General features: G+C 38.3%; 5 protein-coding genes across 8 annotated transcripts; 1 reads left to right on the forward strand and 4 right to left on the reverse strand.

The window, feature by feature from the left end:
- Window positions 1-10: 10 nt before the first annotated feature.
- On the reverse strand, window positions 11-909 carry LOC133715040 (uncharacterized). Its single transcript, XM_062141353.1, has one exon. The coding sequence runs from the start codon at window positions 724-726 to the stop codon at window positions 220-222; it is 507 nt and encodes a 168-aa protein (XP_061997337.1). The 5' UTR covers window positions 727-909; the 3' UTR covers window positions 11-219.
- A 5,137-nt stretch (window positions 910-6,046) lies between these two features.
- On the forward strand, window positions 6,047-11,590 carry LOC133715038 (G-type lectin S-receptor-like serine/threonine-protein kinase SD1-29). 3 transcript variants are annotated; one of them, XM_062141347.1, is made up of 9 exons: window positions 6,047-6,648; window positions 6,757-6,863; window positions 7,409-8,985; window positions 9,072-9,179; window positions 9,418-9,575; window positions 9,669-9,879; window positions 10,498-10,735; window positions 10,805-10,955; window positions 11,047-11,590. In XM_062141347.1, the coding sequence occupies exons 3-9, from the start codon at window positions 7,644-7,646 to the stop codon at window positions 11,347-11,349; spliced, it is 2,511 nt and encodes an 836-aa protein (XP_061997331.1). In that variant the 5' UTR covers window positions 6,047-6,648; window positions 6,757-6,863; window positions 7,409-7,643; the 3' UTR covers window positions 11,350-11,590. The 3 variants fall into 3 exon arrangements, with proteins under 3 accessions (XP_061997331.1, XP_061997332.1, XP_061997333.1); XM_062141348.1 differs by having other exon boundaries at window positions 6,771-6,863; XM_062141349.1 differs by having other exon boundaries at window positions 6,047-6,638.
- A 2,211-nt stretch (window positions 11,591-13,801) lies between these two features.
- On the reverse strand, window positions 13,802-18,289 carry LOC133715889 (protein-ribulosamine 3-kinase, chloroplastic). The gene is made up of 9 exons (XM_062142579.1): window positions 17,851-18,289; window positions 17,179-17,332; window positions 16,917-17,007; window positions 16,739-16,813; window positions 16,571-16,659; window positions 16,371-16,489; window positions 15,736-15,876; window positions 14,228-14,304; window positions 13,802-13,984 (listed from the first exon to the last, which is right to left on the reverse strand). Exons 1-9 carry the CDS (start codon window positions 17,951-17,953, stop codon window positions 13,838-13,840), a joined length of 996 nt encoding a protein of 331 aa, XP_061998563.1. The 5' UTR covers window positions 17,954-18,289; the 3' UTR covers window positions 13,802-13,837.
- A 388-nt stretch (window positions 18,290-18,677) lies between these two features.
- LOC133715890 (RING-H2 finger protein ATL7-like) lies at window positions 18,678-20,915 on the reverse strand. Of its 2 annotated transcripts, XM_062142581.1 has the most exons (4): window positions 20,739-20,915; window positions 20,212-20,458; window positions 19,556-19,653; window positions 18,678-19,415 (listed from the first exon to the last, which is right to left on the reverse strand). In XM_062142581.1, exons 2-4 carry the CDS (start codon window positions 20,371-20,373, stop codon window positions 19,049-19,051), a joined length of 627 nt encoding a protein of 208 aa, XP_061998565.1. In that variant the 5' UTR covers window positions 20,374-20,458; window positions 20,739-20,915; the 3' UTR covers window positions 18,678-19,048. The 2 variants fall into 2 exon arrangements, with proteins under 2 accessions (XP_061998565.1, XP_061998564.1); XM_062142580.1 differs by lacking the exon at window positions 20,739-20,915 and having other exon boundaries at window positions 20,212-20,725.
- Window positions 20,916-23,439: 2,524 nt separating this feature from the next.
- LOC133716639 (probable xyloglucan endotransglucosylase/hydrolase protein 27) lies at window positions 23,440-24,087 on the reverse strand. Its single transcript, XM_062143321.1, has one exon. The coding sequence runs from the start codon at window positions 24,085-24,087 to the stop codon at window positions 23,440-23,442; it is 648 nt and encodes a 215-aa protein (XP_061999305.1).
- Window positions 24,088-24,543: the final 456 nt, after the last annotated feature.

Raw genomic sequence — 24,543 nt, forward strand, 5'->3', positions numbered from 1 at the left:
TCAATACCAATTGAAGTCGCAGAACAATTTTCTCATTCAACATGCTATTGATATTCGCCTACAATCTACATAATCATTCAAGTTCACAATGCTAAGCATTTATATTCCAGGAAGCTACTCATAGAAGACAAACCAAATCATTTCTTGTAAGCTCATCATCCAAATGCAACACACCTCCTCTGTTTTCCCCTGTTTCTGCTCTGCTTCATTTTCAATTTTTCACAAATGAAACTGGTACACAAGCTCCAATGCCCTCGACCTGGTTTCATGAGGATCAAAACCCACCACATTCCCCACAAGCCCATCACCATTGAGCCGCCTCTCCTCCGCCACAGCCGCCGCAGACGGCGAAAGCTGCCTCTTCCTCCCCCTCTTATTCTTAATAAAGCAGCTCCTCATCTGCTCCTCCACCCTCTCAATTGTGCTCTTGGAATTCTCCTCATCGCCGCCGAAGTCCATCGGATCATTACCGGTGGCGGAGGAGAGGGAGTTCTCGGCGGCGGGAGGCGGCTGGGGGATGTGGGTTGTGGAGAGGAAGGTGGAGAGGTGGTGGTGGGCTTGGTGGAGGGAGGAGTGGATGTGGAGGAGGTGAGTTGGGTCGGAGGTGGAAGGGAGCTGCTTGGCCATGAGGGTGGCTTGTTCAAGGGAGAGAATAAGGTTTGATAGTGGTGGTAGTGACGGCGGCGGCGGCGGCGGTTCTGACTCCGCCTCATCCATGGAGTCCATTCAAGTCTCAATAGAATCGACTTCAGTGAAGGTGAAAGAGACGAAAAAAGTTGTTTGCTTTAGGGGGTTGGAGAGAATTGAGACTGAGAAAGGATCAAAGACTGCGTTTTCAAGACTGAAGCTAAATTTCTTTGGTGGTAAAAGCTACTATTTGCAACCAAGATTTTTTTTTTTTTTCCTTTCTTTTTTTTCTTTTGGACATTGTTACAATCTGCAACCAAGATTTGAGACAAGTAATTAAATCTTTTTTTTTTCCTGTATCGCTCTTATGCAGCAAGTTTATGGAATTCCTTGTTTGCTTTTAAATCCTTTTTTTTTTTTTTTTGAGTAAATGTGGATTTCATTAAACGCATGCCAAGATGACCATTACATATCCTTCTGCTGCCTTTAACTAGACAGATCAAGAAGTTGTAGTAAGAGAACTACTGTGATACATAGGGATAGACCACCTATATTTGAACTAATCGCTCACTTATTAAAGCGAGCCTATGACTATGGAGACACTAAGACATAGTGCATAGGCCTAGCACCACATATACCTAGTTTGTGCATTTGCCCTTCAAGCAAGGGCTAGGAGATTTTGTCGAAAACAATTGTCCAGTCCATTGAGAGATAGGGTCGAACAGCAGGGTGAAGTGGGCCTTATAGCTGCCCAAACTCTTGAAGATCCGAATTGACTCATTAGTGAAGAGCCCAAGCCCATTATGCACTTCTTTCATCTGCATTTTCTAGCCCATAACAACATTGAGGAGCCCATTGCCAAGAGCCTGAAGCATGGGACCAACAGTTTGCCCTAACCAATTTGGGCCCAAAACACTAGGGCAGTAGCACCACTGCCACAGTTCACCTCCGATCGTAGGACAGTCAATAGCTTCCATTGCAGCAGCAGAGCCACCACCAAAGCCACGAACTGCCCTGTTGCGGCCTACCACTTCCCAGAAACCATCGCCGGGTTGCCACAGACTAACCCATAGCACTAGGGAAGGGCAACCAGACTCCGTGGCCACCGCCACCATCACCGATACCTCTTTCGCATTGAACAGAAGCAAGGTCACAAAGTCGAGCTGCCTCTGGTATTAAGAGTTGTGAACAAAACAACTTCGAGACAGCCAAGCTGCAACCCATGCCCAGAGATCTGGAAATCGGGTTACCACCCAGACTCAAGTTGCCATTGAGCCACCATGACAAGCTAACCAACCACAGGATCAGTCTAACCAATAATAAACCAGAAGCATCATGCCTAGAAGGTAAGAAGAGGATCGGACCCAAAAGCCTTGGGATTGGAAGCCGGCCGGAGCCAACAGGTTCATCACCAGCCTGAGAAGGTGGCGTTAGTAATTGTGCGAGAACCAGCACAACTAGGGTTTTCATTTTTGTATCGTGACTAACGTGAAACATGTTTTCGTCTGCTTTTAAATCCTGTTCATTCCCCTTCTTTAATTAAGTGGATTGATACTCACTACAACACGAGTCAACTCTTTTGATCGAAAAATATTTACAATATGTTGGAATTGTGGGATCAAAGAAATAAGTTGCTATTTCAGCAAAAGCAAACCTACAATTATTCAAGAATGTTGTTTTTCATATTAATCAATTTCTTGGAAAATATAACCGAATTTTGGGCCTCCAAGAGCTAAGGTGGCTGATGTGGTTGCTGGGCTGGTGGGGACAGGTGATGGACCTGCTGAGCTTGTGGAGATGGGTGGGCCTGCATCTGCTAGTGCACATGGGCCTACTGCTACAAGAAGCGCAGTATTGGGGTGCGCAAATGGTGTCAGGGTGAGTGGAGCTTGCATTGGAGAAGCGGCTAAACCCTAGCTTGGCGGTGATACCTCATGAGTTTCATCTTGGTGAACTTGTGGAGGTCCCGTTTACTGTTAGGAAGACTCCGAAGAAGAAGGAACAACCTAAGAGTCGTCGGAACAAGCCTAAGTCTCAAGATGGAGAGTTGGAAAGCAAGAGGACCAACTTGATGCCGAGGTTGTTGGATACTGAAGAGCCTGAGACAGGTACTAACTCTGACCCCAAGGGGAAGGAGAAGGTACATGCTTAGGGTTTCAATAAACCAAGACATTATGGACGCGAGCCTTTGTGGTAGAGGTAATTTCTATAAGCTTTTCTAAGACATTTTTAATTGATATTTGTACCACAATTGCGTCCTTGGCAGATTAGACTAGATGAATATTTTTTTCCTTAGAGGGCGAAATTATTCTTGCTTAGGTTAGGCTTGCTGTTCAGCGAGCGTCCCTTTAGATCTTAATGAGTTTAATTGTGGCTTAGATAGATTTTATCCGGTTTATCCCGAAATTTTTTATGTAAGTTCTGTTAAACTCTGACATGTCTATCATGATTTGATTATTAATAAAATCAACCCTATTAAAAAAAAACTATTAATCAATTTCTTCAAGAATTTTGGAATGCCAATAAGATTGCCTCGTGGAAATATAACAATCATCACAAACAATTGATTGGTTAGAACACACCTAATGATATTTGTTATAAATTAATTTTTGATGGCTCATTATTTGTTGTTGAAAAAGCTTCTGCAGGATTTGTGATTCGCGATAACAATGGATCAGTTACTGTTGCAGGTTCTATTTTTGTTGGTTATTTCTCTGTTGGTTATGCTGAATCTATAGGTAAAGGCAGGTATGTTATGGGTTAAACGGCTTGGTATTCATCAACTTCAAGTCGAAGGCAATTTTCTTCTTTTAATCAAGAAAATTATTTAAGAAAATTAAAAAAAAATCCTAACCTTTTGACAATGACATCATAGTAATTTTAACGAAAAATTGTATTAATTCGTAATTACGCATGAAATCTCAGAGATTAGGTCAACTTCATTCTCCTTGGGCCTAAGCTTTGTGTCCTTATTTGTATAAATATTATACAAGATGAGTTTTCTGTTTTTTAAAATTTAGTCTGTTACTTATACTTAATTTTCTATTTTTTTTAACATGAAAATAAATTATCTCGAGATCCCACTTTATCAAAATTTACATATGGAATAACTAATTAACTCTATTTAGACAACATTTTGACCTAAATCTTTAAACTGATCTGCTACCATATTGGCTTCTCGGAAGATATGCCGAAAAGAAATATTTGAAAAACTAGCATGAAGATGCTAAATATCGTTAAGAATCAAATAAACTTTCCAAGGAACCTTGATAAACTTCCAAAATTCAAAAAAATTAGCTCGAGTATCCGAAAAATCCCCAAAAATTCCCACAACCTCGTCTTGTCGCGTACTTTATTATCAAACTCTTAAACCAAGAATTTCAACTTGTGAAAAATTTTTAAAAATATTCTCGAGCACTTAGAAATATGAGATCGTAAATTAATTCGTCAACGATTTCAACTTAGCTCGACAAATAAATCTCCAGGGCTCACAGTCTGACTCGTCCAAAATCGGCGAGTTGTGGCGGTTTGATGACCAGGGTCCGAGTTACGACTTGTTCGAGTTGAACAGTGGAGCTGGTAGTAACTTCTACCAGTTCTGCTACTGCTACTACTCTAAAGAAATAGTAGAACTGGAGGGGTATGAGTGCAATAGCAGAACTGGAGGAGTACGAGTGCAGTAGCAGAACTGGACGAGTACGATTGCTGTAGCAGAACTGGACGAGTACGAATGCAGTAGCAGAACAAGATCAGTAAGAGTGCAATAGCAGAACTAGACGGGTATAAGTGTAGCGAGTGCAGTAGCAGGATTAGACGATGACGAGTGCAGTTTCAGAACACAAGTACAAGTGTAGTATAACTACTCTCTTCTGCATTTTCTGCTGTAGTAGCTTAAATGTTCATATTCTTTGGAAGCAAACCCTCAAACATACTCCCAGACTCACAAGCTTCAAGATAAAACACTTTTTTTTTAGTCAAAGCGTAAAAAAAGTTGTAAGTTTATAATTCACCAAAATAATAGTTGACACCTATATTGAGGCTAGATTGTATATCAATTACTACTGAAGTGAAAACTCTCACCATGCTTTTGTAACCTTTAGAGTGTGCTTCTTTTTCAGCACATGTATTAGATCTTTAGCATAAACAACGTCACTTTCACTAGGCATCCTTGACTGTGTAGAATTGAAAGACAACTAAGCTCTAATAACCTGTGATCCCAAAGACATATGTGGAGCACAATACAGCACACATATCCTCAACCTATATACAATTTTAACTAATAGTTTCACTATTAGCCTTACAAAAAGAGCATAGATCAATTACATTACTGAAACAAGAAGTCTATTAGAATTATACAGCTTGCAACAATAACCAAGCAAAAATTTTAATCTTAAGAGGTAATTTAAGCGTCTAAATTTTGGCACGAGCCTTTAAATTAGGAGAGATTTGAGAAGAAATTTGAAGATCAGTATTAGGTGAAGATCCCTACAGAAGAAAGATTTTTGCTAAGGTAAATTTACTGCCCTCATTGATTAAATTATATTATGAGGAACATGATGTCGTAGCACACCGAGACGGCGAATGTTGCCTACCATGATCGCATCAACAACGTCTAGATGGGCATATCAACATCCCAGACTTTGGCCGCCGCAATCCGCAATGGTCCACGTCTCGAGTCGAGTGGCGAACCAGCTTGTGAGCTTTCCACATCCGAGCGCGGTACATCGCCAGCCCCTGTTCACTTCCCTCCTGACAATTTCAAGCACTCTTTGACTCTTTTTTTAAAGTCCTTTCCATTTTTTCCTCGTGATACTTGTTTGTTATCAGTCTCTCTCCCGTATATAGCCTTGCACAGAATTTACTGTCCTAATTGGGGCTGCATTTTCAAACACAGTATTGGGATGCCAATGGGTGTTGGAACCAAAAGTGCCCGTCTTTTAAATTCTCCATTTTCTTCCCAGTAATTATCTTAGCCAAGGATTAAAATATCTGTATTTACGTATCTATCGGAACTTTGAAAAATGAAGATATCAAAAATATCGGGGATATTTGTGAACCCCGGAAAAATTTATCGAGATAAAGTGAGATCGTTCGGAATAAATTTTACGATCTCGGTAATTATTAAGGTACTCAGGAATAATTATCAAAATTCTTCACAATGTGAAATCATAAAAGTTTGGACTCTATAATTAAGTATGCGATGCGACGAGTCCATGAGAATTTTTGGAGAATTTTTCGGATACCCGAAGTATTTATTATGAATTTCCGAAGTTTGGAAATTATGAAAATTCATTTAAATAAAAAGAAATTGTCCTGATGCGATCAGAGCCATTAAATTAACCACCGCTTGATCAGCACCGTTGAAATCCATTATATAAAGGGCCAGATGGAGTCAACGCACCAGATTGATCCAGAAGGATCGAGAGGAGATCAGAAAGCTCGACCAGTTTCTCCAGCCCGACGACCCGGCGACTAAACCCGACCGGAACTTCCTCTTACGGAAAATATACGGCCGAAAAACGGTCACGTTCTCGTCGTGGTTCTGCCTATGGTCACGGATCGTCCATGCATGGAGCGAGGAGAGAGAATGGAAGCCCGAAAGCTTCGGGTTTTCCGGCGAAGTTTCTGCAATTTCCGGCGATCTTCGGGGCTGCATGAGGTATAGAAATTGGTCCTCTCATCGTGCTCTACGTCTTGCTAAGTTCAGTTTTTGAATTCGATCGATTTGTGATGTTTTGGGTTTCTTGCGGATTTCGACATTTTCCGGCGACTCCGGTCGTTACCGGCGACACTTGAGGTGAGGAAATCCTTCTCCTCTTCATTCTCTACACGTTGGTATAACTTGTTTTTGGATTCGATTGAGTTTTGATCGAGTTGCTCTTTTGGGTGTTTTCGGCTTCGACGGAGATAATGTTCACGGCGGCTGTCCTTGTGCTTCTGGGTTCATCTCCGATCTCCTAGAGCATGGATTGGCACCTGGTGGAGCTCGACTCCTTTAGTGGGTTGAATTGGTGAGTTTGGGTAAGTCCTGCTGTTTGTATAGCCACTACTCGTGGTGGCAATCCTAGCTTTCCTTGGTTAGTTCCCCGTTTTGGTTGCGTTGTGAGTTGTGCTTTGATCATTGATTAGGGTTAAATTTCCAGAAGTTGCACATTGAGGAATTTGGGTGTGCTGTGTTCTTCGTCGAATGCAGACCTGTAAATGGGATTCCGATCTTGATCTGGTTTAATCACATGGTGAGTCTGTTCGAAAGTTCTGGGAATTGTCGGGTGTAACAGTTTCTGGAAATTTGTTGCTACGTTTGTATGCTCACTGTGAACGTGTAGTGAATTAAGGAAGATTTGAAATTGTAGTTGGTATTAGTATTGGTTTGTGAAGAATGTGATTAGTGGAAAATGGGTGTCCATAGTGATTTGAAGAAAAATTATTTTAAAAAATCGGAATGTTTTTTTTTTATTTTTTGTTTTTTTTTTTTTCCATCACATTTGACAGCTATTTCTTCATTTTATCGGGGATATATCATAAATATCTAATATATCGGAGATATTTGACGATGTCGGAGAAATTTCGCAAAAATAGTAGAAGATAAGATATTAACCTCATAAGATATATCGGTCCCTCGAAAAAGCGATATATTGGAAATTTCGTAGATATTTCAATCCTTGGATTTAGACTCTTAGCTGGCTTCTTATAATTGTGTATATAGTTGCAATTCTTTTTGTTTTTTTGTGGTCTAGAAGAAAACTGCCAACTTGATGCTTATCAAGGGCTATTGTCGCAGGTCTTGGGCAATGCATTATTGAGTCATATGATCTCCTATAAGGAGCTTAGGTCCTCAAATTAGTCTGCCATGACTTTGAAAGCATAGCACAACTATCATTGCCCTTTCTAAATTACCTGGCCTATACGCCAAGTTCTGTGTGGCCTAGATGCTTCTCTGATTTCAGTAGCAGAGCTATCCTTGTGAAACAGAAAATAATTAACATTGTTCTTCTGGGAAACATATTGGGGTAGGGATGCAACTGGGTAGTGTTATTTTGTTTTTCTCATTCGCCTTCAGTTTGCTTCCGTCACAGTATGGCGCTGAAGTATATAACATAACTCCTTCACACCCATTATCCGAGGGACAAACTCTAGTCTCTCCTGGCCTAATATTCGAATTGGGCTTCTTCAGTCCTAGTAGTTCTGGTAACAAGTATGTGGGGATATGGCACAAGGATATATTTCCACGTAAAGTGGTATGGGTGGCTAACAGAGATCAGCCTTTTGCTCTTATAGACACCTTGGCTAGTTTGAGAATTAGCAGCAATGGGAGTCTGGAGCTTGTAGATGGGAAGCAAAATTCTGTGTGGTCAACTAATGTTACTATACAGATGTCATCATCTAATACTAGTTCAGTTGCTGCAATTCTTTTAGATGATGGAAACTTTGTTGTCAAAGATGTTATCGGAGCTGGTGAATCAATATGGCAGAGCTTTCATCATCCTAGTGACACTATGCTACCAAACCTGGTGTTGGGATACTTTACCAAATATGGAGAAGGCCTTTTTTTGACTACCTGGAAGAGTGAGAGTGATCCATCTAGTGGGATATATACAGCTGAAGGCGGACGGCGAACAGATATGCCAGGACAAGTGATCATTTGGATTAATCGGTCAATTCCCTTCTGGAGAAGTGGACCATGGGACAAATCGAAGTTCATCGGCATCTTAGATATGGATGATCGATATCTTAGTGGATTTAAACTAGATGAAAATACAGAACAGGGAACAAAGTATTTCTCTTATAACTTACCTGAGAAAACTCTCGCATATGTAGACGTCTCTTCAGAGGGAAAGATGAAGCTTATGAGTTCAGAAAATGGTAAGAACTGGTCACTCTCCACCGAGGCACAAACTAATCGATGTGACATCTATGGAGCATGTGGGCCTTATGGGGTTTGCAACATCTCTGAATCTCCAATCTGCAAGTGTTTGAAAGGGTTTGTACCAAAATCACACCAGGAATGGAGCAAAGGAGACTGGACCGGTGGATGCGTAAGGAAAACCGAATTGTTCTGTGCGAGAGAAACAAATAAGAAGTCAGTACCATTGCAAGGAAAACAAGATGATAACGATGATGGGTTTTGGAAGATCACACGAGCAAAAGTACCAGATTATCATCAGTATATTACATCTTTGGATCTTGAAGACGAGTTCAGTGACTGCAAGATACAGTGCTTAAATAATTGTTCATGCCTGGCTTTTGCACTTGTTAATAATATTGGTTGTTTGGTCTGGTCCAAAGACCTCATTGATATACAGAAATTTTCCAGGGGGGGAGTTGATATTTATATTCGCCTAGCACGCAGAGAACTAGGTAAATGATAGCAGTGCTTGCAAGCTGTAGTTAGCAATATCTTATCTTTTTCTTATTTTGTTTTCGTATTGTAAATTAATTTGCAGGTGAAGGAAAGCCAATTAAGTTGATTTCCAGCCTCACAGCTATTGGTTTAATGATTATCTTGGTTGCCATAGTGTTCGGTTTGCACAGGTTGCGAGCTAACCAAAAGGGTAAGAGAATGAGATAGAGGAAATCAATTATTCTGATGCACAGGCATATTTATCAGTATCTATCTGAACTTCTGAAGTACTAGACTACTAATCCAATCAGTAGAACTTCCCTGTAGAACTGTATAAGAGCATGTATAGTTATATACTGGTTGATATCCATAACTTTTGTTGTTTTATTCTGACTTGGTGTTTGACATTTATAGTTGCAAATTAACAAAACTTGTCTTTGAATGAACAGAATCGATTCCAACTTCTAGGGACACTCTTGGAGAATATATTGGAAAACATGATCCATCAAAGCTATTGATCTATGATTTTGATACCATATTAACTGCTACAGACAATTTCAGCATTACAAATAAACTCGGGCAAGGAGGCTTTGGTCCTGTTTATAAGGTACTTACTTGTTTACTTCAGGGTAATATAGCACTGTAACAGGTAGAAGAATACAAACATGAACACCATGATTAACTTGAGGACCTTGTATAGGGTATGCTACAAGATGGGAAGGAAGTAGCTGTAAAAAGACTATCTAGTAGCTCAGGACAAGGCATTGAAGAGTTCAAGAATGAGATGCTGTTGATCTCCAATCTTCAACACAAAAATCTTGTTAGGATCATGGGTTGCTGCATTAAAGAGGATGAGAAGTTACTGATTTATGAGTTCATGCCAAACAAAAGCTTGGATACTTTTTTATTTGGTTAGTTTTATTAGTGTTTTATGTTCAATTGCTGTGCAAAACTCATCTTCACCTATCTTCTTATTTCAATGTAAATATCTCTGTTGTTTGTTAATGTCGAACTTGAGGCAACCATGAAAATTTCTTTGAAAAGTAAGATCTCACCTATCTGTTCTCATTTAACAAGAAAAAGACTAGAAAGTCTGAAGAATTCAACCTTAGCATAATTTGGGGTTTGGAATCACAAATACATACTAACATAAAGTTATTAATAGAGCAGTCACATGAAATAAATTACCCAAGAGACAAATAATCCATTATTGACTACTTTTTCAGATATTAGATATTGAATATGTCTGTTAAATATAATGTAGAGAACTATTACATATTGAATGTGTCTGTTCAACATAATCTCTGCTATGTGTTCAGTTCAGATATCTCTGACGATGCATTTACTACTACTTTTCATATAACTGGGTCTGCATTTCCCAACAATTAAAGAAGGCTAGAAATCTGGTTTTAACCAAGTTTTGAAAGGGTAGCAGTCTCATGATATTTCATTGTAACATGCATGGAAGTCATGATTTATGAAAAACCATTACTGATTACACTAATTAGGTGCATTGATTATTTGATCAGATACGAGAAAGAGAGTAGTACTTGATTGGGCGACACGCTTTAATATTATTCAGGGTGTCGCCAGAGGGCTTCTTTATCTCCATCATGATTCCTATGTGAAGGTAATACATAGAGATCTGAAAGTCAGCAACATTCTCCTAGATGAGAAAATGAATCCAAAAATTTCAGATTTTGGATTGGCACGCATAATTGAAGGAACACAAAATCTAGAAAATACTCAGAAAGTTGTGGGAACACGGTAATAATCATTTTCTTCATAATCTCCAACATGGTCAATTATTCACCTACTAATTAGTTTGCTATGCAGTGGCTATATGTCTCCGGAGTATGCCATGGGGGGTATGTTTTCTGAAAAATCTGATGTCTATAGCTTCGGGGTGTTGGTCTTGGAGATTATTAGCAGCAAGAAGAATACCAGCTTCTCTTTATATGACCAACATCTTGGCTTTCTAGCCTATGTAAGTTCATACTCTAATTTCTGATGTAAAATCTGCACTCATGAGTAAGCTCTTTCTTATAGCTTAAACCATATACATGAACTTTTTTCAGGCATGGAACTTGTGGAATGAAGGCAGGGGGTTGGAGTTAGTAGATGAAATATTAGGTTATTCATATTCATCATCGGAAGTACTGAAATGCATGCATATTGGGCTTCTATGTGTACAAGACAATGCTGTGGACAGGCCAACCATGGCAGATATAGCTTTGATGTTCAGTAGTGAGAAAGATGGTCCACAACCTAAGCTGCCTGTATTCACTATCCAAAACTCAGCTTATCATCCTCAACCATACTGTGAGAATACTAATTTCTCTAAAAATGAAGCTAGCATTACAATGATTGAAGGACGATAAGGCCATAAGGAATAGCACATTGTTACATCACAATGCATTGCCTTTTGGTCATTCTCAAGGGTTCTCATACATATTGAAGGTTTTCTTTTTGGTGTAGATGTAGAAAACAATTTGTTTCTCTTGTGGTAGGTAGTATATGAAGGTCTTTTCATAAAGAAGATGCCCTTCATTGATGTGTATAAACTTTGTATTAACAATTTCATATATAAAAATTAAGTCTCCACCACGTGATACCTTTACATCGAAAGAATTTCAACATTTGAAGTTAGTTCCTCTAGATTGATAATGACAAAACTTGATATACATTATTGAGTAATTTCGGACAGCTTAGCTTTTGGGGTATCACTACACCACTTGTCCATTCTCCATACCCACTTGTAGCTTAACATTTGTTTTAAGTTATTTCAAATAAATTATAAATACATTTAAACTATTTTTTCTTCATTCAATAAATAAAAAAACTAAAATAAATTCAAATCTAGTTAAAATAGAGATATGTTGGCGTATTTCTAAAGTAGCTATGCAAAATAACTTTTTAGCTAGTCTGGCTAAAATTTGACTAAAAAATGGCTAGCATTACTAAAGATGTTCTAAGATAATTAAGTATCATGTCTTGTGTACTACTCATCCAAAAAGCCAAAATAACTCTTGCATCATTTGTGATATACCCAAAATATACTCCTTTCTTTTTTGATAAATGTGTTACCACGTAAATGGATCATTGGATCATCTCAATGTTCAGGCGGCCGCTACAAAGACCTATTTTTATCTTAGTGAGACAATTTGCTGTGAATTTTTCTTCTTGATAGATATAGTTGAACGAGATCTCTTCAAAAGTACGAGAAAACCTAACGATGTCTTCACTCATCGGTGACTTTTGTTACTCTTCAAGGAATGGTATACTTGTCAGTGACACATGTGATGAGGAGTTAAGAACCTTTTCCCACTTAGATTGGTTTGAAAACCTTGATTAATAGTTTGAACAAGACCTTGATGTGCATATTATTTTACTTTGAGGTCCCATTTGGTTAGCAAAAAGGAAAGCACTTCCTTTACATTTCCTAAGTGATCGGAATTAAGATTTTGATAAACTTTCTATTCCAGTGTCTAGTAAAAGATTGACAAAGTTGTCAAGAAAGTTGTTAGGAAATTCGTAAATAATGCAAGAAAATAATGGAAAATGAGTGATGCAAACAGAGTGAGGCAATCCCTTAAGGATGTGGGAGGATTCACTTTCCCACACTTAATCTCTTCATCCAGGAAACATTTTCCTTACTTTTTGCATACCAAACATAGGTCATTTACGAAAGTCTAAATTCTGCCAACCAAAGTTACTCCTTCATAGGTTCAAAACCGTTACCCGGTTGGTATGCGAACGCTTCCTTATTAATGATGTTGGAACTTTGTTGGATTAGGAGTCTCCTTTTTCTATGGGACCACTATTCCAGCCTCATGGTGTATCGGAAATTTAGTAGCTCCATTAGTTCTCTTTGAACTTAAGAAGTATTGTTCAACCCCGTTGGTCTAACGTTTGTTATGGGTGAACTATTAGTGGCCCATGATTGTATTATTCATACCACTTATAACGACTTTTGTGTGAAGGCACTTATTAGATAAAAAATAAAAATAAAAAATAAAAATCCACTAAAAGGCCTGGAGGGTTTCCTGAGAGTTGTTGTCATTTGATTCGAGTGGTGTAAACCAAGACTCTTTTACATGGAGGGTTTTCTAGCTTGAGCCAATTGCAGCAGCACTACAGAGGACTTTGGTAGAATGAAGTTGAACTTGTCTAAAGATCTATCAAATAGATGAGGACTTTCTGTGGAAGTTTGGAAGGGTAAGGATCTGGATTCACTTGATTGGAAGCTTGTTAATGTTAAGAGCCTTAATCAAATCCTTGATTCTTTTTTTTTTTATCTGGTTTTTATCTTGATCTCATCTATCCCTGATGTCAGTGAGATTTGAACATATGATATTGTTAATTAAGCCAACTAATCAACTGACATATAGCATATGGGCTTGTTCAATTGATGATAAGATGTTTCATGTCTCTGACTAGTTGTTTATCATCTCGTCACAATAAGTGTCCCTAGGATCTTTGGAAAACATTGATTTAGCAGAACAAACGGTACCAGTTAAAACGCATAAGTTTCACTGAAAAGGGCCAACTTCCCGCAAATGTTTCATTGCTTTAGGAATATTCATGGCATATGTTCGGTATCGAGCCAATGTTCTCTATCAAGCTAGTTAGAGACAGAAAAATTTCCGAGTAAAAAGAGAGAGAAGGCTTCTCTGGACTAAGCAAGCATACCATCAGCTTCTTTTAAATAGCATTTCCAAATATCACCACCAAGACATCAAACCAGCTCTAATTCCAGGACCCAGTTGTGGTGCACCATCAACGTACAGTGTATATGGCAGATGAACGCATGACTCATATACAGATGAACTTCAGAATGAAGACTGAAAATGGATTTTCAAACAATGCCTAAGCTTTTAACATCCGAAGATAGTCATCTATTATGGACATTGCAGAGGAACGATAACCAGAACCAAAGAGGTTATAATGATTCAAGTAATGATACAACATGTAGAGGTCTTTCCTTTTCTCAAACCCTGGTTGCTTGGGCATCACCTGGAGACACATAGAAAACCATTAATGAAGAAACGAGCAATTTAAAGCGGCTGTTGGAAGACTACGAAGGATAACATGGAATTGTTCATTTTGGTTGTTTCATAAGTTATGTACTAGTGCCATTTAAACACCAATTCAGGATGAGGAGGAAAAGACAGGAACGTATAAATATTAACATATATGAATGATACTTCATTGCTTTTGAATTGGTTTCCTGTTTATTTAAGAAAAAATGGACACTACCTCGAAATAGGAACTGTAGAAAGATCCACCAAAGCCAGCACACCACGACATTCCAAATTCAGCCTCATTATGTCCATCTAGCAGGAGATGCAATTGACAACATCAGTTCTGTGTTTTAAACAGTATTCATCGGAAGAAACTAAGACAGACGTATTAAAGACCTGATTAGGAAACATTGAAAAAATAATGCAAATTAGGCAAGAATCAATAAACTGTGCTGGTTGATTTGTAATTCAATACATTCTTTTTCTGTGTCCTTGTACAGCTATGAACAGATATGGCTCCTAATTTAACCTTCTCCATAAAAGCTTAGGTAGAAGACATAATATGGAGAGAAGCCACTATACTAGAGAAGAATAAAGAAAAAGATAAGGGTTGAGGGCTCAATATCCTCCATTATTTGAGAGTTGAGAATCATGTGGGAAGTAGAGAAAGGTATAATGGAACACGATACTACAAGTATGCAGCTTACACCAAACAAATTTGATGGGACAAACTATGCAGCCTGGTGTCCATTTGTGAGGTTGTATGTCACAGGGAAAGGGCAGTTGGGATATTTGACTGGAGAAAGATCGAAGCCAGGGAAGTTGCAACTGTTTCATTTCTTGATAGGTCTGATGATCTAGTCCAGGATCTTTGAAATCAAGTCTTGGCAGAGAAACCGCTTCCCAACATCCGTGAGGCACATGCCTTTATTCGTCGAGAAGACATGAAGCTACCATGTTGGCACATGCAATGCAGGACTCTTCAGCCTCAGTTGGTACAATTCCTTGTACCCGACCCAGATCTGTGACCTATGTTCCCCAGAAACCTAGTAACCAAAAAAAGGGAGGTTCTGGTCCAACAAAGGGAAGCAACTCCGGACCCCAAGGTCAGCACACTTCCTCAGTTTCACAGTCATTGCCTACCGCCCATCCCCAGTCTTCCTCACTTTCATCATCATCTGCTTCTTGCGTTAGTTGTGTGTCTCGGTGAAGGTTCTGTTCGTCTGACTTCTTCTTATGTTTCTGTTTCCGTATAACACGGCCTTCCATTATTTGGAATTTAGTCTTATGAGCCAAATTACTAACATTCTTTAGCACTCATTCTGTCTTTCACTTTTTCAGGATATTCTTATAAAGGCAACGACCGGCTTTGGTACTAAATCAGAAGAGCAGATTTGGTTGCAGCAAAAGATTCAGTATTTCATCATACAGTTTTTTACACAGTTTACTTCCATCTTTATTTTTCAAAACAACATTTCAAATTTTGCAATAACAGTCAAAACCAAATGAATGTGTCCGTGTTTTGTCTGTCTGCAACCATAAGAGTGGATAGGTATTAGTGTATTACAGTTCTATAATCAGATATGCAATGTTGTATAAGTGATATATAGATGCGTGTGGCTATCTTATGGTAACATGCTGTGAACAGTTACAAAAGGACAGGCTAGTAGCTAAAAGGAACACAGTTCGATTTCCAGTTATCCTGACACCAATTTAATTACTGAACAAATTTTTTTAACTTACAGTAACATGCCGGGTCAAGTATAACTGGCTCTCCCTTCTTGTCAGAGCTGATATTTCCGCTCCATAAGTCCCCATGTAACAGGCATGGCTCAATCACTATATTATCAAAGAGAGGTCCCATACTCTTCACTAATCTGTGTCCTGTTAAATGTGATAACCCAATAACAAACACAATTAGCGAGAAGCAATTATTCCCACCAACCATATTGGAAGATAAAAATTTGACTCCCTCAATTGAAGGGTGTAAGTTGGAAAAAAGCGTAGTGAGTCTCCAACTGGCCTCCAAAAGTATGTCGGTGTATGTTTTCAAATCCCAGAACCTAAGCAATACATTTTTCACATCTCAAAGCTGAAAATCACACCTTCAATTGTCAAATAAAACTAGTATTTTCTCATCATTGCATTGAAATCACTTGGGGGAGTTTGAAACTTGGCCTTCTGATTGACACTTGTGGCCTTGTGGGCAGTTGGCATTGGCAATGAAAGCAATTACAAGAAGTAGGTGAGATTGCAATTTGAGGGAATCTTCAAACTCATAATTTCTTTTCGGTTAATAAATCATCTTTCTCAACTGTAGACTACCCATGAAATGTGATCAACCATCTTCATTAAGAATACAACAAGACAATGTTTACCTTTTTCATAAATGGTACTATCACCATATCGGTCCACGGCCAGCTGCAACTGATAACCCAGTCTATGCTCCCCATAAAACTGAATCCAATCTGATGACCAAGTGTTTATCTGCGGAGTGCTGCAAGGAAAAAGTGTATAGTTTTATTACAAGGGAATGTCCTTGAATATCAATAATCTTGCCCATGTCCAGAAAGACTACCTGCCTATTGTATTGTTAACTTCAAAACCAAAACCTTTCTCAGATTTTCCAGTCTTATGCATCTCAGCAAGCTTCCTGCCTAGATCAGACTGAGTACCAATTTATTGTCAAGTACAATTACAAGTTGCTTCCACCAACGTAAAATCATGAACTCTTCCTTAACCTCACCTGATTACCTCTGGATAAACCAAAGTCGATAAACTCCATAATGATGTAAGAACCACCAGTAGGTAGAGGGCCAACCTACAATAGAATGGTTATGCAAGCTTTTCAAGCCTTGTCATGGACTTCAAAGTCTCACTATAAACTGTGACTTGATAAACTAACAAAGTTAAAACTTCCAAACCTTGAATGGCTTAGGGACACGAATTGATCCGGTTTTAAACATGGCTCCTAAACCAAGAGCCTCTCCCTCAAACATAGATGGTCCAATGCTCCTGATTCAGTGCTTTATCTAAACATATTACTTACGACTTTGAAACAGAAAGGAGGACTCAAACAGCATATTTAACCAAGATATCCAAAATCAGAAACAACTTTGCAATTACTTTGATTTTTAAATATCAAATACAACCACTTTGAGCATCAAAAGTACCATGCAGCCAAACCTGTTTGTTTTAACAAAGAAAGAACCAGCATCAGTGTCATGACGACTAGCACGATTGATGCAACCACCGCCTATAGGACTAATTCTTATTATCTCTGTTGCATTTCCTTCGGTGAGAATCCATTTACGAACCGGATCATCACTCATTGCCGCCACTGCCATATAACCATGATTTATGACTTTAATCAACAAATGAACCACAGATTACAATGACTTCAACCATGACTTATGACTTATGATTATGGCATCACCGCCATCATTCCAATGAAATAGCTTCAAAACTTCAAACTGAAAAGATTCTATTGCATTGAAAATATCTCATAAAACTGAAATATGTTTCCTTATGGTTTCTTGCTCCAATTGTTTATCAACAACAACAATTCATCCCCTATAATCAACTGGAAAAACAAATCAATAACAGTTTCAGACAAATCAATAATCACCCTGAATTTTCTTCATTGAACACAATCAAGAAATTTTTTTTTGCAAAACTGCAATCTTGTATAAACAACACTAACAGACCAATTCAAAAGGCACAGAAAAGCTGATACATTCCATCAAACAAGTCATGGGTAGTCTTACAAAACTTAAATAATGACCCCATTAGCTCGAACTGGTTAAGCAAAGCTAAATTGCAATCAGGAATTTTATTTATAGTTTACTTGATACTCACTGATTAAAGGTCGGTGCTTTGTGGAGGACAGACGAGGAAGACGAGGCAGAGAAGGTAAGGAAGAAGAGAACGATATGAGTCCCACGTGTGCCACCATTGTCATCCTTTATGAGAATTGTATGTGCTTTTTCTAGTGGTTCGGTCAGTTGGCTTTGCCCATCTACTCGTCTAGTGTCTAGCTTCTAGCTTCTATAGGCTTCTGTGTTTTGAGTGAATGTTAGGAGTGAGAGAGGGAAAAGACAACGATGTGACGATGTGGTCGTAGTGGCTTAGGCTCCATAGAATTTTTGTAAAACTTTCATTTCTGTGCTCCACGTGTAGGTTTAGAAATTTCATAACAGTCATCAGTTATGTTTAGAGTTTTAAAGTGACGTGCTCGCTCACTAAATTTATTTACTAAATGATGATGCATAAAAAGTTAAAAATTATACCGAATTTCTTTCAGTTATTTACAATGGATACATAATCTAATAATAAGCAAACGATTTTAGATTTTTAGGAGTTCTTGCTAAGCAACAATTATGCTTTCGTATTTACGTTGTGTTGTCCTAGAGGAATTGTTGTGGCACAATAAGAGTACGAAAATTGTGTCGTATGGTAGTGTTCTATGAATCAGCCTAGTCCCCAGATAAAAGGGACTTCAATTCAAGTTAACAACCATGTGGAGTAGAAATTTGGTCTTCATAGATCTACAACCACATCAGTTAGTTGAAACCTGATTTTTTGTGGCAGTATCGAATTTAGATCCTAATTCAGGAAGTTGGAATGTGGAAGTAACCGTGAATTACAGCAAAGAAGAAAAGATGCAATGAGTAGAAACTGTAGAATGAATGGCTCAAAACACAATGGATGAATACAATTAAACAATCTAGTTTTGCAAATATAGTTTATATACAGAAATCAGACTCTGTGTAAGCTACTAAGCTTGCTTCATTCTCAAACTAACTCAAAACTCTGAGTTTTGTCACACTGACTGAGCACAACATCGGTTCATGCCATGCTACCAATTAAGAGCAAGTCTCCAAATCAAACCTACCCCTACCATATGATTTTCACTGAACTTGGAACCAACCTCTCGCTCGAAAGCAAAGGAAAAAAAAGGAGGGAAGTCACCTATGGCATCTTTGTACACAAAGAAGATTTGCTTGCTACATAGCAAGACGCATGCTTGGCTCCTGCAACCGATCTCTTGATTTCGTCAATGCCTTGTGTCTGGTTCTCTTGATTGAGTAGGTTCAGAGGGGTTTCCAGAAGCAGGTTCTAACCGCACTTGGTTGTTAATGTTGTTGCTTGCCGAATTTGGTTCAGATGCTGGTAATAGCAACTGCTGAGAATGTTCACGAGTTGAAATGTTCTCAGAATCATCAAAAGATCGAGCCACAGTAAATGTTGCTGATCTCACATGTTTTGGTCCGAAAGATTCTTTCAAGGGTAAACGGCAAACTGGACAGGTAGACTGTTTCCTCAGCCATATATCAATGCAAGTGAGGTGAAAACTGTGACCACATTTCGGCATAATTCTCAGTACTTCTTTCTCCTGGTACTCCCCCAGACATATTGAACACCTGCAGGAGCAAAGGATTAAGCTTTTGTACTACTGGGGTCCAAAATAAGTACCAGATTAACATCTTTCAGTTAAGAGAAGATTCTCAAAAACAAAATGGAGTTCTTAGGCAGGAACAAAGAAGGACGTTGTCAAACTTACTGTGCATCTTCTAAAGAACTAAAGGCCTCCTGATCATACTTCATGGTCGGGATTGCAGCAACCACAATTTGTTCAAGGCCACTAGACCGATTCTCTGGCTGCCATCAAACAATGAAAACTTAGAACACATTGCTAAAAAGTTAAGTTACTATTAAGTATTAACCAAATGCAAAGTCTCGACCTTTACTGAAATTGCATCACTAGCAGGGAAAACAAACGCAAAAAAAGGTATGAAGGAAACAAATCAGCCTTTTTATGACAATTCAGGAGTTTAGGATCCATTGAGCAGACAAGCTCTCCACGCAAGAAAGGTGATGAGATAAGTAATAAGACGGGTTCCTAATCCCCAGTCTTCCCACCATTTTTATATTTAATCTTTCTTTTCAATTTTCTGCAATACTAAGCAAAACCGGTACATTACAAACACTACAATTGTTGTATTTATTATCATTTCTTCATTTTCAGAGTTGACTTTCAACTACGGAAAATTCAAATCGAAACTAAGAACATAACAAGCAGATGTTCACCCAGATAAAGTACTTAGATGCTAAATTAGATATTGAATCACTGAAACCAGCTCAAAAAGAACTTACATGCTAATAAAACAAAAGTTGATAATTGGGAGAAGTACCCAAATCACAGAAAAACATACATACCTGCTCAAGATCAGTTCTTGATTCAATCTCGAACATAGGCCTTGATTCAACACCTCTCAGCCTCCCACAAATGATTCTTGTGCAGACAAATATAATGAACGTTGCACTCATACCAAAACCAATCACAGTAGTAATCAAGTTCATACCCGACCCCATCGTCATATCAGACTCTTCCGCTCTTCTACTTCTTTTGAATCTCACTCACCCAATTCCACTCTCACAACTCCAAACCCAAAACAAAGCTCAGCTGAAAAAAGAACAAAGAAAACAATGAACACCCACAACTTCAAACACAAAAACACTCAAGAACCCAGATCAGAATCACTCCAGAAATGGCCAGTTTTGAAAGGGAGATGCAGGAAAACCCATCACAAATCAGAAACCAAAGCACCCACTTGGAATCTGAATCGCTTTGGGTGGACTCAAAGGTAATCCTAAGCTGCTTTGAATATTAATAATAATACTAACAGATGGTGAGGTAGAGGAGAAGAATTAGAAAAGATAGTTGTGGAAGGAAGGAGGCACACTTCGTTTTCTTGCACCTTGGAATCGTATTCATCAATGGGGTCCATTGGACCCGGCAAGCAAATATTAACAGTGTGCGTGGTTAAGTCTATATCTGACGGTTGAAACAAAAGTAGATTTCTTTTTGTTGTTAAGATTCCTATGTTAGTTTAAGGAAGAGAAGAGAGAACAAGTAGAAGAACAAGAAGTAGAAGAGATAGATTCTCACCACCATCCCTGAGCTTTCTCAACCATACTACTTGAGGATAAGGCCTAGGCTTGGGTCCAAAATGGCTAAAAGGAATTTCCTTTGTCTTTTCCAGCAATTCAGCTATGGAAAAGTATAAAAACTTTTTTATTTCAATGAGTGGGATGCAAGATAGATTTTTCTTTCTTTGGTTTCTCAGACTTTACAATATTATTAATGGTTTTCTTACCCTAAAGATTTAGTCTTTGGTTTATATTTTACTTTTTGGTCATTGTCATGATTATGGTTGAGCGGCAGGGGATTATTAGTATAGTCTGCTACTTGCTTTTGCTTGTTTGGTATGAAAGTCTGAAGGTAAAACAAACTAGATAAAGTTTATCAATTGATAATTTGATAAAGTAAAGCTTGGGGATCCGTCTAAGGTACTTGTTCTGACGACTAAATTCTGAGATGAGCATTCATCTTTATTTTTCTTCTTTTCTCTCTTCTAGTTGGAGAATACCAAATTACCAAGTACAGTCATGCACTCATGCCCATTGACTTGATTTGTAGTTTGAATACCAGAAGTACAATTGGCCCCAAGGTGATCCACCAATCTAAACGTTTGAACAACTGTGTTTAGCACAACTTGTTATTTTTTTTATTTTAAAAGTCCGATATTAAACTCTATAGTGATGTCTTTTCTTAATCTATTTACATCGTTAGTTGTTACTTTCAGTTGAAATAAAACTCAAAGTTTTTATCACCGTTAGGGTTAAAATTTTATTGCACCAGACATACCCAACTTTCAAAAGTGATCAAAATGATACTTAAATTTTTAAAAACAAATCAATTTGACCAAACTTTAGGTATCATTTTGATCACTTTTGAAAGTTTGGTATCATTTTGTCCGGTGCAAGAAAGTTTTGACCCCTAATGTGATAAAACCTCTGAAAGTAATGATCTTTAATTTTGTGACAAAGCTATATTCGTACAAAATTTTGAGGTTGAATCTATAAGATTATAGAACTAATTGTCTGATTTCATCAGACTCACTATTTAACGTGTGAGCTATGTGTAATTGGTCATACTCTAATTGATTTTTGACACAAATGAAAAATTGTTGTTTACTCTCTTTTTGTTTGAACATATCAACTCATTATCCGTGATATTTTTCTCAAAGAGTGAATTAATTTTTAGGATATTTATCTTCTCAAAAGGATTCTCAATCACAACATTTGTATAAAAGTATGAATAGTATTGCTTCAACGCTTTCCAGAAAATAGAAAACAACAAAGACCTGACGTTTAGTTATTGAAACCCACTAATATCAGCTGGCATTAACTTAATGGTTTGGAAATTGAGGATTTGAGGCATAAGATTCTGAATATAAAATGCCACTGGGGCACTGCTCTAGTCCTGCCTACCAAATTTGACTTCATCTTCTCCATTTATGAGTATCTCAAGCCCAAATCTCTCCACTCTCTATGTACCACTGTTGAATGGTAGGTGTCTAGGTGAGTAGAAATATGTGTTTTCTGGACTTTGGACTTTGGATAGTTGGACACAGTTCTGTATTTTAAATTTGATAATCAGTGATCGGGAAAAAAAAAATATACACACACACACATACATATATTATAAATTTATAACTCTTTACATCACTCGATTGAATCAAACATATTGTAATATACACATTTAAATAGGATCTGTACGTGTTTTCTATAACAGTACACCCTAAAATTCATGTTCTGAGACTCAATACAGAAAGACATGCTCATATTGAATCTGTGCAAGCCTGCTTAGTATCATCAACCAGATGTTTCCAACAAAGAACTTATAAACAAGAGCACTGCCTTTTAGATGTGTTTATTCTACTTCCTGTCATAGGTCTCAATCCCCATTCAACTGCTTTAGAGTCCTTTTCAAAGGAAATATTGGAGCCAATTCTCTCTTTTTTTTTTCTTTTTTTTTTTGGAAGGGCACGATGGGTGTTGGTGGACAAAGAAATATATTACTTCCCCATGTCAAACAAACATCTAAAATTGGTAGAAGTACCACAAAATTGGTAGAAGTACCACCATCAGGTTCCAGAATCAATACAGAAAAAATGAAGTCAATGATCTCATACATCCTTGTCAGGCAAATCAAATTGATATGTTCCCATAAATAGATCACAGGGCCATAATGAAACATTCCTAGTTACAAGATCAAATAGAAAGGGGCATAGAAAAGAAACTACTTTTGAATTCAGTGGCATAAGTGACATCGCCATCACTATCTTGTCTAGCCATAAAAGACCATCGTCAAAGCAGTGGCCAATCAGGAAAGTTCTAATAGTGAGTGCACAAATCCAAAACAGTATCGCACAAATCAAGGGTAGAAAAAAACTGCATATTCCTAATTTGGCAAACAAACATGAATAGATTCAAATTTACAGTTCCACGTACACCATCAACAACAATATCAATCACAACAAACACCACCATTTTATTCAGATCTTAAGCATCAAAAACTCAAACAAAACCTCAGATATCTTAACCCTCCACAGCACTCTCAGCAGGGACATGAATATCCTTATACACACAAACATAAGGCACATCGCACCCAACGTACTTCCCAGTCCACCTCCCCTCGTCAATATAGCTAGCATCCCACACTGAAGAATACAAATACATAGGCTTATTCGGAAAACCCTCACCCTCTTTTCTCTCAACCCTCCTCACCATTTTCCCATCTATGAACCACTCGATCAGATCCTTACTCCACTTGATCACATACTCATGAAACCCTTCGGAACAGTTGAAACCTAGGTCATGGATCTCTTCTTTGTTTCCAGTGCCTTCAGTGTAGTAGTTGGTCTGGACAATGGTCATGTCCTTACCAAGAAACTCGAAGTCGATCTCGTCCTGGGACTTGTCGCCTTCTAGGGAGGAGAGGTAGAGGTTGAAGTTGAGGCCGCTGGTGTTGCCACGTGCGCACTGGATGAGGGAGCTGAAGGTGCCGTAGAGGAACCGGGTGGGGGTGCGCCACCTTGCGCCGCCGCGGTGGTCGAAGGTGACAGTGATGGTGTTGGAGTCGGCACAGTGTGTGCAGGCGTCTGGGGTGTAGTCTATGGCGATTTGCTTGAGGGGTTGGGTTTTGTGGTGAATGGGAGTCTCTGGGTGGAGTCCTGGGTCTGCCATTGGAGAGAAAATGAGGGAGATGAGATGCAGAGGGTGATGATGACGGTGGAGTGCTAGGTGATGCGACTGAGTTTATATCAAAGTTAAAGAGGATATACTTTGATACTCAAATCTAAAGATCAAATTACATAGCTGGATTTAAAAAATATCTTCGTGATTGGTGAGGGATGGAGAAAAACAAATAGAAAATTACATATAAGTAAGTGACCAAATTTACAAAAACAGAAAACCCATCTTGTATAAGATTTATACAAATAAGGACACAAAGCCCAAGCCCAAAGAGAATGGAGTAGACCTAATCTCTGAGATTTCATGCGTAATTACGAATCAATACAATTTTTCATTAAAATTACTGCAATGCCATTATCAAAAGATTATGATTTTTTTCTCTCAACTCCCTCCGTTCAGACCCAAACTTTTCTCTTCTCTCATCAGCTCCCTCTAGCGACTCAAGAC

Source organism: Rosa rugosa, chromosome 6, assembly GCF_958449725.1.
Source record: "Rosa rugosa chromosome 6, drRosRugo1.1, whole genome shotgun sequence".
NCBI classification, from domain to species: Eukaryota; Viridiplantae; Streptophyta; class Magnoliopsida; order Rosales; family Rosaceae; genus Rosa; species Rosa rugosa.

What these genes read in the sequence shown, in the direction of transcription:
- LOC133715040 (XM_062141353.1), bottom strand. Translation starts at nt 726, where the DNA reads ATGGACTCCATGGATGAGGCGGAGTCAGAACCGCCGCCGCCGCCGCCG.
- LOC133716639 (XM_062143321.1), bottom strand. Translation starts at nt 24,087, where the DNA reads ATGGCAGACCCAGGACTCCACCCAGAGACTCCCATTCACCACAAAACC.
- LOC133715890 (XM_062142581.1), bottom strand. Translation starts at nt 20,373, where the DNA reads ATGACGATGGGGTCGGGTATGAACTTGATTACTACTGTGATTGGTTTT. An exon ending in CAAGAACTGATCTTGAGCAG is followed by an intron (nt 19,654 to 20,211) that starts GTATGTATGTTT and finishes GTTTGATGGCAG; the next exon opens with CCAGAGAATCGGTCTAGTGG. An exon ending in AGTTCTTTAGAAGATGCACA is followed by an intron (nt 19,416 to 19,555) that starts GTAAGTTTGACA and finishes TTGCTCCTGCAG; the next exon opens with GTGTTCAATATGTCTGGGGG.
- LOC133715889 (XM_062142579.1), bottom strand. Translation starts at nt 17,953, where the DNA reads ATGACAATGGTGGCACACGTGGGACTCATATCGTTCTCTTCTTCCTTA. An exon ending in GTTTATCCAGAGGTAATCAG is followed by an intron (nt 16,660 to 16,738) that starts GTGAGGTTAAGG and finishes ATTGGTACTCAG; the next exon opens with TCTGATCTAGGCAGGAAGCT. An exon ending in TAGTACCATTTATGAAAAAG is followed by an intron (nt 15,877 to 16,370) that starts GTAAACATTGTC and finishes CACATTTAACAG; the next exon opens with GACACAGATTAGTGAAGAGT.
- LOC133715038 (XM_062141347.1), top strand. Translation starts at nt 7,644, where the DNA reads ATGCAACTGGGTAGTGTTATTTTGTTTTTCTCATTCGCCTTCAGTTTG. An exon ending in CAGAAAGTTGTGGGAACACG is followed by an intron (nt 10,736 to 10,804) that starts GTAATAATCATT and finishes TTTGCTATGCAG; the next exon opens with TGGCTATATGTCTCCGGAGT. An exon ending in ATCTTGGCTTTCTAGCCTAT is followed by an intron (nt 10,956 to 11,046) that starts GTAAGTTCATAC and finishes AACTTTTTTCAG; the next exon opens with GCATGGAACTTGTGGAATGA.